The sequence below is a fragment of the Arachis ipaensis genome, chromosome B03 (genome assembly GCF_000816755.2).
Source record: "Arachis ipaensis cultivar K30076 chromosome B03, Araip1.1, whole genome shotgun sequence".
NCBI lineage: Eukaryota > Viridiplantae > Streptophyta > Magnoliopsida > Fabales > Fabaceae > Arachis > Arachis ipaensis.
The window spans coordinates 119,439,519-119,451,111 of NC_029787.2; the positions used below are offsets into that span (position 1 = coordinate 119,439,519).

Below are 11,593 nucleotides of genomic sequence, written 5' to 3' on the forward strand. Positions count from 1 at the left end.
TGTATTGAAACTTAAAGAAAAGTTGGTATTTAGACCATTGTTTATATACTATATAGAATATATATGCCGGATAAATCTAGTGCATTTTTCATTTCTTTCTTTTTGAAAATTTGTAGTAGATTGATTGGAAAAACTTTGATAGCGTGTACTTGATCATTACTAAGTCATGCTTGTTCATTTTTTTACTTGGCAAAGTTTGTAATAATTTTATGTCTTTTGTATTGTTGCTCACACTATCAGATGGGTGTAGTGAGAGGAGTGATATTGGATGAATCGGCACTCTTAACTGAAGGTGGTGGGGATAAAAATGGATTCATACTACGGCCGGGAGCTGAGTCTCTCATCCAAACCCTCTCCCTGTCCAAAATTCATATAGGAATCTCGTATGACGTAAACTCTCCAGATGACAAGGTGAGTGTTCTTCAAAGTGCAAGTTCGTACCCTTTTGATTGTTTTATCTTAAATGATCCTACGAGTGAGATTATGCCTGCATGGAGCATTAATACTGATGGCGGGATTGTTTATCTAGTTTCTAACAAGAAGGAGGTCTTACCTAAATTAAGCAGTTATAAATGGCTTCTTGTTGTTTTGAACGATGGAGATGAAACCTTGTATTACACAACAGATGCACTTCGAATACAAAATTTGGCAGAGTTTCCCTTGACTATGTGCCAGTTAAATAAAAGTTCAACCGGAACTAATGCTGCAACTGTGGGTTATATAATGAAGCCTTCTCGAGTTGAAGATTTTGCAATGAGGGGTGCATTTCCATTATGTCCTACTCAAAATGGGTTGATGTTCGTGCCTCTCACACCCATGCTTCCTTTATCAACTCAATTGAAGGACGTTGATATAGTTCTCCACAAAGCCACAGATGAGATATTATCCATTGAAGACAATAAAATTACTTTCATGGACAGCATACAAGAACTGCAAAGATATTTGGAACTTCACCAGGATCTTTGTGTGATTGACCCACTGAAGAACATATATCCATTATTGGATAGACTAGAAATACAGCAAATTCTACGTGGTTTAGAAGAACTAAATAAGGAAGGCAGCCATTTGATCAGAGGGGCCCATTTTCTTAAGATCGATAATTTTGAAGAATTTAATTTTGAGACTGGGTTAGCTGAAGCCAGATTGTCTCTTCCATGTATAGTGAAACCTAAGGTTGCTTGTGGTGTCAGTGATGCACATAAGATGGCAATTGTTTTCAGAGTTGATGATTTTAAGAATGTAAATGTTCCTCTTCCAGCTGTTATCCAGGAATATGTGGATCATTCGTCCACTTTGTATAAATTTTATGTCTTGGGTGAGAAAGTTTTCCATGCTGTCAAGAAGTCGATACCAAATGCTGATGTTTTGAAGAAATCATCCAACGGTGCTGAACTCAAACCTATAGAGTTTGACAGCTTAAAATCTTTACCCACAGCCAGTGGTGACTGCAGCATGACAAGCAGAGAGTCTATTGATGTTAAACTGGTTACAGATGCTGCAAATTGGCTTAGAAGAAGGCTTCAGCTTACTATCTTTGGTTTTGATGTTGTAATTCAGGAAGGTACGCAAGATCATGTAATTGTGGATGTTAATTATCTCCCTTCATTTAAAGAAGTACCTCATGAAATCTCAATACCTGCCTTCTGGGAATCCATTAGAGGTAAGTATGACCTTAGGTTGTCTAAATAACCATATGTTACAATTTTGTGATTCTTTGGCAAGGAATTCAGTGCCTATCGAACTCTTGATATCAAGCTGAAAATTGAAGTTGAACACTAAGACTTGGACATTTGACATTTAGAATACTTCATATCTGTGAATTGTGATGGATGCTATTTAGTTTAGTACTTATTCCTAATTGGTGCTTCTAAAAGCAATGCCATTACACATTTCGAAAGTTGATTGATTTGAGTGGTCATGCTAGACACCAATTGCTCCTTGTTCAATGTCTCATCTTTATAGTTTTATGTCCACACTGACATATGAACCTATTTTTCTTAAGGGGAAAAAAAAATAATTTGAGATAACATTTGCATCTGCTTAATCTTATCTGAGCACTAAAGATGTATGAATTTATAGACATGTCTATGTCTATTTCAATATATATACCAGACTACCAGAGTCTACAGATTATAGTACAAAAATTAACTAGCTTCAAAGAGAGAGTTAAAAGAAGGTTGTGGCTATCTTGCTATGATTGCTTCCACATGAATGACTATGAGGAAGGAGGAGCTGCTGCCTCAACACGAATTTCTCCTTGTTCTACTGATCTGAAACTCACTCGTTTCTGAAAATTCATACCAATAAAGAAAATTAATATAATCCCAAGAAAATTTCATTTTGCATATTAGCTAATTAACTTTTTTTAGTTCTCCACCATTTTATGTTGAGCTCTTTTCTATAAAAAAAAAAAGGCTAAACTTGGAATTTGAAACAAATCACTAGGAAAGTATAGATATGATATCTTAGGCTAACTAAACTAACGTTGAAATGTAGATTGCTCATTTGCTCTTACATCTGTTTACTTGTAAATTCAGGTTTTCAATTACACGTTTGGATTCCAGGGAAGGCTTCTTCGTAATCATAATCTTAACAAACATAATCGGTTGGTGTTTCTAATCCCGGTTGTTAAGCTCACCATACAGGATACGTGTCTAACGACCTACACCAAATTAAATCAGTTTAACCTAAAAGTTTGAGTAGCTAACAAGATATATATAGTTGGTTGATTTTGATTGTTGAAGCTAGATGTATATTTAGAGTCAGACAACAGAGGAGTTGTTGGGCAAATTCAACAGTTGAGAAATTGAGATTGCTCAATATTTAATATTATTAACTTAATGATTATATATTGTCCCTTCAACCTTTTCTAATGGTGTGCTTTTCTAATAATTGGCGCACACAATATCAAGAGCCCCTTTTAGCAATTCCTTCACTCATAAAAAAACTCTCACTTTGGCTAGTGTCTTTATCTATTGTTCTGTGTATGTCATCCAACAACTTCTCGAGTTCATGAAAAAGTTTTACGACAGTTTCTTATGTGTATCTTCGAAAGTAGGAAGACAGCAGATTAAGCACAAATAAATTATAACTAATAATTAATGAAGTGTGACGTGTTTGTATCTATGATCGAGGGAGTTTCCATATCTTAGTCGGCGCATTAAATAAACACGAAAAAGTAACCCTTAGGTGTGGCTTTTCTGGTTAGCCAAAATTTAATTTAAAATCTGATTAAGAATTAACTTGCCATTTACTCAATATTATTAGTCATAAAAAACTTTTAGATTTATTTTCATCATTATCAAAGTAAATATTTAATTTTTATTATTTCTAGTACTCTCTTTTATAATTATAATTCTCGTATACTATGTTTTAGTGTGATTTTTTTATATATAGATTATGATTCTCTCAAAAAAGACAAATTAAATAAAAAATTAATCATACATAGTAATAAAATCATAAACGTTGGATTTCAAAATAATATTAAGGATAAGATTATTGAGAGTACTAGAATAAAAGTACAATGTAAAAAGAATACTAAATTAACATTCTGATCTTAATATTTAAAATTTAAGAAAAATGTAATATATATATATACTAATTTTTATATATTATTTTTATTTTAGTAAATAAATATTAATTCTATTATAAAATTAATTAATAAGATCTATTTAAATATCTAAATTAAAATGATAGGATAATATAAAAAATTATTTAAGTTGAAGTCTATTTTAATAATTTTTTATCTAAAAGTAATTTTAAGTAGTGTAATTCAAACAACATTTATTTTACTATAATCCATTTTAATATAAAGATTGTCAAACATAAATCACTTTAATACAAACTTACTTTTCATCAAAATCAAGTTTGTAAAATCAATTTTATACCAACTTGGTTTGTAAACTCTACTCCAAACACACACTTGTTTGGATCTATGAAAAATGAGGGGAAAGAAAATGGTAGGGGTGTACATGGCCCGACCCGGCCCGAATACTCGGCCCGACCCCGAACACTTTAGGGGCTAATTAAGTGTGATTTCATCGGGTCTAGGGCTGGGTAAGGGTCTCAAAAATAGACTCGGTCATTATTTCGGGTCAGGTCCGGGTCATAGCTCGGGTCACCCGAACTTGGCCCAGTGGTCCGATCATCATACACAATTAATATTTTGTGTTATTAGTGATAGATGATGGTTATTCTTATGTGGAATTTAAATATTGTAAACCTTAATAGTTTGTGTTATTAGTCATTATAAGATTATAAGTTAATGTTTTATGTTTAAAATCATAAGACTTTAGACTAATGCATAATATTGTGTTATTTGTATTGATTCAAATATTTGGTGTTATTAGACAATATTAGTATTGATTATGATTATGCTTTAATTTTAGAAAAGGGTTGGTTCTTGTTATATTTTTTTAAGTGAATTTTACTATGTAAATTATGAAATAATGGTTGGAGATTAGGTGATTTTTACATGCTAAAGACCCGGTTTTCATCCGGTTTTTACCCGGCCCGAAGGTGCATAGATTTCATCGGGTCTAAGATCGGGTTAGGGTCTATACATTAGATCCGGTCTATATTTCGGATCGGGTATAGATTAAGCCAAATTCGGTGTGGCTCAACCCATATACACCCCTAGAAAAATGAGTTAAAAGAAAAAAGATGGAAAAGTGAATTTTTTTATTATTTGGACGGGAAGTGAAAATTGGGTGAAAAAAAAAAATATGGGTCTCATGAAAAATTTTTCTCCCCATAAATGAGATGAAAATAGAAGGAAAATGGATAAAGATTAGTAAACATACAAATTTATCCTTTGATTAATAAAAATCAAAGAAAACAAAATACTTAAGGATATTAATATAATTTTACACCATTATAATTTTTTTTTTTTAACTTTTTTTTTTATCTTAAGAAATTTTTTTTTTTTATTTTCTTTCTATTCATTTTTTCTTCATCCAAACAACACACAAATAACTCCACTTTCCCTTCTATTTTCTTTGTTCTCATTTTCTTTCCTTTCATTTTCTTTCTTATATTCAAACAAAGTAGTGATAATTGGTAAATCATCCACATATTACTAAATGAGGTTAAATTAACATTTCTAATTAATTAATAATTATGAACAAATGAGAAGCTTTCCTCAAGGGAAAAACGAACTTTCATTACAGTAAAACTTAATATATAGAATAACGAAAAATTGATTACTATACTCAATAATTGCAGTTAATACAATAGCGTAACAGTGAAAATAAAAAATATAGTAGCCAGACATAGTTTTCCTTTTTATGCCAACTATAGTGGAACAATACTATTTACTAGAGAAACCCACTATTTAGGCAACTTGCATGGAAGCCATCAATAAGTTATTTCTTACAAACAAATTTTCAAAGGGGAAATCACTCTGAGACTCCAAGTTAAACCTAAAAAACTGGTTGAACCTGTTCTTGTATGTGGCAGGTCCTTATGATGATCCCAGAGTTAATACTTCACCTGAACAGATCCATCTCAGCATGTGGTCTTCACTCTTGAGGCACAACACAAAGGAATGCTTGAGCAGCAGTGTACGGTAACTCAGTAGCTCATGTAAATTAATCTGCATGAAGTTTCCTCCTTTCGCAGCGATTAATGTACCAAGTGGCATGTTTCTGAAGAATCATGCCAATCAGAACCTTGAGGCTTGTGAGCATAATGTAGGTCATTGCTGAAAACAGCATAATCCAGAAAAGCCTCCAAGGAAGGGGGTTGTAAGGAAGGTTAGCAGCATATACTGGAGTCAGAACTCGAATGACCTAAGAACAGGGGAAAAAAGGGAAGATATAAAGACATGGAATCAACAGCTAAAAACCATGGTAAAACACAGAATAAATAATTCATGCTTACCACACATGCTGGAGCAATAGGGACAAAAGTTAGGTTTTTCTTTGCATCCTCGGTTTCTATATTTAGTGTCTAATAAATAAAAATAGCAGTCAGGTGTATTAAAAAAGAAGGTCCATTAAAAAAAACAAACAAACAAAATGTTTCGGCAAATGGATGATCAAAATAAAAAGTCATGACAATACCTGCTTACACAAGGCTTCAAGGAACTCAGAGAATGCAATGGGCTTAATGTTATTAAATTTAGCAATGAACGAATGCTTGATAATATCAATAGCCATTTCACATAGAAAAACCAAGAGGATATTCTGCACCATACAGAATACCTGTGTTAGTAGCAAGATCGAGAGAAGCAGAGAATTTGATTTCCATTAAATAAACATAGGGAATGTATAATTTTCCAAATGATCTTACAATGAGAAAACTTCCTAACCAAGAGCCTTCTGCTTCCAGAATATTTTGAGCCAAAACGAATAAGATAAGTGCTGATATGTGGAATCTCTCTATGGAATCTGCTTGTCAGCAGTAAAATAGAAATGGGAAACAGAAATTGATAAATTAAGAACAAATGCTATAAATATAAACATGCATGGACGCGCACACGCACATCTTAAATACAAACATGAATTGCTAGACATGCACTCCATGGAAAGCAAGTATTATGCTGGCGTGTACACAGTATTCTAACAACAAGGTGTTAAGTACAAACATTATTGTTCTTTTCCAAGTTTGAAATGAAAAAGAATGATATCCCAACCAAACTGCACAAAATATAGTAAGAAAAAGAAAGGGAAAAAGACACCTCACCGAAGTACACCAAACTGCGAACATTATCCTTATTATAACCCTTGAACACATAGCTTTTGATCTCGGCAAAATTATTTGACACAAGCATAGCTGGCAATGCATTATTGTGAGCAACCATACAGGCTGATAAAGTGATTGCTTGAACTAACAGGATGCAAGAATGAACAAGTACAACTAGTCAAGGAAACTATCGGCACTTCAGTTTTCTCTTTAACCTTCATAAATAAAATAATATTGCAAACTAATCTTAAAAATATTATCCTCAAAGAAAAAGGATATTTGAAGCAACAATAGCTACAACTTGGTCAGAAATGAATCTCCAAATCCAGAATCTCGTACTTTCCATCTCTGGGTGAAATTTTGCTAGTCCTTCAGCTGAATGAAATAACATTCTCATTACATCCCCATTAAAATGCTGACATAATTTATCAAATATCTGCAAGAAAGTACAACGATCACTCAGTCCAGAACATTAAGAAATGAATGTAATCGCCATAGTAGTGCACAACGCACCAAAAATAACAGCATCTGACTCCTTGGCTTACAATTTGTGTAATTGTAAAGTAAACTGTTCAAATACCAAAAGGCCGCATTACAGACACTCACATTACAAGGAAATGTCATGCACAAAATCTAATTGAATATCAACCTTGCAATCAGAGGTCCATAAATTTGACATATCTGGGTATCTAATTAGTCACTAGTCAGTATAATCCAGATTCAAATAATAATTTATGCTCACCTCTAATACATTGTAGATCACATACAATTTGATGGTTGATTGACCTCGGATCATATGATATATTAAGCTGATATCTAAAGACAACAAACATTAAAAAGGAGGAGCATAAAAACCAATTTGTTACAACAAAACAAAACTGATTAATACAAAAAGAAAATATATAACCAATAAATATCAAAGCACACTATCACTGTACCTATTTGCTGCAAAAGAATGACTCCACATACCATCATAAGAAAACAGCCAAAATCCGACAACTCAACAGTAGATGGCCTCTTGAACTTCCTGTCATAGGCGTGAAAAGATCATAAGATAATGAGGAAAACCATGAGAACCTACCACAAATTTTTGGACAGTAAAAGAGAGTTGGTAGAAAAGCATACAAATCAAAGCACATAAAGTGGAAGATCATATCATAAAGTTCCAATCTCTTCAGCAAACACAGCTTAAGCAGTAAAAGTTTGAGACTTTGAGGCCTAATGCCTGTATAGCTTACAACGTATCTAACAGCATAATACAGGTAACATGGTTCAACTACAATCACCCTGTTCTCTTTTTCAAAGATTTACTACGATTTCAGAGCCTGAGTACATGGAAGAATGATTTTGTACTGAATGGACACTGCTTAAACCAGAAATAATAAGCAAAAGAAAACAAGCACAGCAGGATAAATCTATCATCAAAATCCTACTGCCATTTGCAGATTATATTTAAGTACAATAAGAGAAAATATTGAGGTGAATCACAGACCTTGCTCTTAGAAGTCTCCAAATGGTGATAGCAATCCTTGTCGGCATCACAGTTAACAATGACAAAAAAGAATTGAAACAGACAAAGAAGCCAACATCTATAAGCTGCAAATCGATTTCATGTATGAGACAACAGGACAGAAAATGTGGAAAGTCATTAGAAATACGCAATTGTAAAAAATAACAACCATACAGTCAGCATAAAGTCTCAAGCCAAATCCTTTCCCCATAACTCAGACATCACCTAAGGACTAAGGTCTAAACAATGGAGCATAAACCCATAGAGGCATCACAGAACTGCAACCAGATTTCCTCATTTTATTGTTTTCCATTACTGGTGAACAAAGAAAACAAATGAAAGCATACAAGTACCAATTCACATCTCCACGGCAATCGAAAGATAGTGTCATAAACTCTTTCTCTTCCCTTTTCGTCGCCAAGAGTAGTTGTGCCCCTCAAAGAATTTCCATTGTACAGTTCCTCCAGGAAGTATGTTACAGGTGACTTATCCGCTGAAACATATAAAGCACAATATCACGAATAAGACACCAAATTGCAGGTAAGAAACTGCTTCACTAGTTCCCATTGGTTGATGAACCATGAAATAAAGCAATGACGTTAATTGAATTGGATCTTTGTACTCACAATCAGAACCATGAACCAGCAAAACACGATTCAACTCCACGGTGTCAGATCTGGCAACATTACCACCGCCACTCAGGACCAGTTCTTTCTGCGAATTCTCAACCTCTGCCGAAGTTACCGAACTAAGTTCCTTGGCGTTACCGTCATCAAGCGCCGAAACCGCACAAGTAGCCCCGCCGTTAAGGATTCTATACCGCAGCTCGCCGTAGCTGAAACCGTGGCCGCTGGCAGCAGTGGCTGTACTTTGTTCCGTGGCGGAAGTGGTAGGCATCTCGTCGGTTGTGACCTCAGCGAGTAGTTGACTGGTGTTGACTTCGAAGTCATGGTTAGAACCGTTAACGGAATCAAAAGTAACGGATTCAGGGTGAGCGGGCTTGTGCTTCCGCTTCTTCCTACGCTGCGGTTGGGATTGCGGCGGTAACCCTCCGATTACGCCGCCGCCTCGGTACCTCATCTTCCCTGTAAGGTATACCGCTCTCGAAGAGACTAGTTTTTGCACACCACCGGTTGACCCAAACCGGACCCAACCTAACCAAAACCAAAATAAACGGAATGCATGCTAAGCAGGATAAAGAAAATGAAAATTAAAACACATTTAAAAAAAAAACTGTCACTTTTATTTTTATTAATTTTTAAAGTAAATTATATACTATTTTTTATTCTCTTTAAAAAAAATATCTTTCTCATAGAATTATACATATTTTTATATGGCTAAATGATAATTTATTCAATATATATCATTCATGCTACTCTATGAAGCTTTTGAAATAACAATTTCACAACGATGAAATTGAACCGAACCAAACCAAAATCACAATGGGTCAGGCCAAGAACCCATTTACCAATGGCCTTGACTATTGAATAAATAATAATGATATTAACAAAAATTTCACTTCTGTTAATTTACATCCAAGTTTAATTATAAGACTAACTAACATCTCATCTTCCTAGTCAAATAAAATCTAAATACTAGCAATTTAGTCTCAACAGACAAGACAATCACTTGACTAATAAGCTTAGTATAGTTCTCTATTGATACAAACAAAATTCGTATTTACATCTTATAGAACATTTAGACACAGACCACACTACCTTAATTCTTAACTACTGTAATTTAGAACTATTTCATATGTTAGCTTCCCTCATTCAAGGTTCATCATGCAACCAAAAAAATCTAACTGAAAAAGGGAAATATTTGTACATACACCGCTCAAAATTAAAATTAATCCTCAGCAATATTACTTTGCTCTCCCTCTTTTCTTTCCCTTCACTGGTGTTGCAGCTCTCTCAACCGCGGCTCCGCGTCCTCCCTTTTTGGTTCTGGCAGAAGCTTTCTTGACGGGCAAGGATTCCACTGAAGGCGGCGAAGCCACTTCACTGGCTTTCTTGGCTGCCTTGCTGCCATCAGCTGTTGCCGGTGCAGCAATCTTGCAATCACTGGGGCGCACAGTTCCACCTTCCACAGGAGGATCCGTGGTCAGCGATGCAGTTGAGACATTAGCATGAGTGATGCTGCTGCCAAAAGCATTTAGCTTCTCCCTCAATATTTTAGTGACATGGTCTCTAAGCAATAGGGCAGTTTTATATTCACGGGTGCACTTGGAGTAGAAGACTAGAGCATTGTTGGCCAGTAACAGAAAGTCTCTGAAAAGTTCCTTCGATGTCTTAATTGTTTGGTTGCTAATTCTTGTTCGTATGGTGTCGAAGTCCATATGCTGCCGGATCATGTTCTTGTACCTTCCGCGCTTCTGTTATGAAATATAGTTATTGGTAAAATACATCCATCCCTCTTTCGTTGTATCAGTGATTAAATAGCAATTTTATGGTGACAAAACTCAGGAGCCAACTATAGAAAGATGGGATGGGATGGGATTTCTAATATACACATACCTGACTATCATGTCTGCGGCGGAAGGCAGAAGCACCTTTGGTTTCCAAAATGGAATCTAAAGTCTCCATCATTTCTTGTATTCCATCCTTTTTAGGGTTTGTATTGTCCTCACCAATGCCGGAAGATTTGGCAACATCATCACAGTTGCTGGTAGAACTTTCTTTACACCGTGATGCATCAATAGAAACCAAATTGTCACTTTCAGGACCGCTAGCTTCATTAGCATTTTTGCCACAATCCTTTCTCTTTCTCGTCCCTCTTCGTTTTTTCAAACTTACACCTTTTCCTTCATCTATAGTTTGTTCTACCTTATCTACATCTAAATCTTTCTCGTGGTCGGTAGACCTTGCAAGTTCGGGCTTAGTCTCAACATCTTCAGAAGACACTGCTGGAACCTGGCATTCAGTTGACCAGTTCGGCCGAGTTTCGTGTGTGAAACTCCCGGCAGATAGCCCATCCTTCGACGTCTCTTTAGCGGAGGATTCAACTCTTGCCATTTTCTGTGGAGGAGGATGTAATTCAGGTCCAGCTGAGCCATCACCAACATGACAATCATCTATATTCTCATTCTTCACAGCCTTAAGGGATTCAAGCTTTGATTCAAGACACCTGGAATACAAAAAATGGTACCATCCTATGTTTCAGAATATGATTAACTTTCCGTAGAAAGAAAGAAAGAAAGCATGCAACCAACCCAATAGAATCTTCAGATAGCTCCAAAGCTTTCTTAAGCTCTTCAACTCTCTTCTTCCTAATCTCCTCAAACCAAGTCCTGATACCACAATGAAATGAGTTAAAGCATTAGACTTCTATTCTATATGTACTAGCCAAACAGGGAAAGTTTGAGGAGATTAGGAAGAAGAGAGTTGAAGAGCTTAAGAA

General features: G+C 35.1%; 3 protein-coding genes and 1 long non-coding RNA gene across 5 annotated transcripts in view; 1 reads left to right on the forward strand and 3 right to left on the reverse strand.

The window, feature by feature from the left end:
• The window catches only part of LOC107631034 (inositol 1,3,4-trisphosphate 5/6-kinase 4), a 2,942-nt gene extending 1,126 nt beyond the window's left edge, over positions 1-1,816 (forward strand). For both annotated transcript variants that reach the window (XM_021119437.1, XM_021119438.1), the window contains exon 2: positions 241-1,816. In XM_021119437.1, the coding sequence (XP_020975096.1) occupies positions 241-1,689 (1,449 nt within the window). In that variant the 3' untranslated portion in view covers positions 1,690-1,816. The remainder of the gene's footprint in view (positions 1-240) is intronic.
• LOC107631035 lies at positions 1,939-2,833 on the reverse strand. Its single transcript, XR_001618478.2, has 2 exons — positions 2,516-2,833; positions 1,939-2,287 (listed from the first exon to the last, which is right to left on the reverse strand). It is a non-coding gene; the product is annotated as an uncharacterized LOC107631035 (long non-coding RNA).
• LOC107631032 (protein POLLEN DEFECTIVE IN GUIDANCE 1) lies at positions 5,188-9,383 on the reverse strand. The gene is made up of 11 exons (XM_016334343.2): positions 8,821-9,383; positions 8,548-8,687; positions 8,177-8,280; positions 7,623-7,711; positions 7,427-7,500; positions 6,964-7,120; positions 6,685-6,852; positions 6,292-6,389; positions 6,063-6,185; positions 5,881-5,949; positions 5,188-5,789 (listed from the first exon to the last, which is right to left on the reverse strand). The coding sequence occupies exons 1-11, from the start codon at positions 9,272-9,274 to the stop codon at positions 5,589-5,591; spliced, it is 1,677 nt and encodes a 558-aa protein (XP_016189829.1). The 5' UTR covers positions 9,275-9,383; the 3' UTR covers positions 5,188-5,588.
• LOC107631033 overlaps positions 9,678-11,593 on the reverse strand; it is a 3,407-nt gene continuing 1,491 nt past the window's right edge. The window contains exons 3-5 of the mRNA XM_016334344.2: positions 11,406-11,483; positions 10,711-11,320; positions 9,678-10,568 (exon numbers count right to left, since the gene is read on the reverse strand). Coding sequence (XP_016189830.1) covers positions 10,059-10,568; positions 10,711-11,320; positions 11,406-11,483 — 1,198 coding nt within the window. The 3' untranslated portion in view covers positions 9,678-10,058. The remainder of the gene's footprint in view (positions 10,569-10,710; positions 11,321-11,405; positions 11,484-11,593) is intronic.

Excerpts from the sequence above, each read along its gene's own strand:
- LOC107631032 (XM_016334343.2), bottom strand. The coding sequence starts at position 9,274 with ATGAGGTACCGAGGCGGCGGCGTAATCGGAGGGTTACCGCCGCAATCC. Across the intron at positions 5,950-6,062 it reads TTGAAGCCTTGTGTAAGCAG|ACACTAAATATAGAAACCGA; the intron begins GTATTGTCATGA and ends TTTATTTATTAG. Across the intron at positions 5,790-5,880 it reads CTATTGCTCCAGCATGTGTG|GTCATTCGAGTTCTGACTCC; the intron begins GTAAGCATGAAT and ends CCCTGTTCTTAG.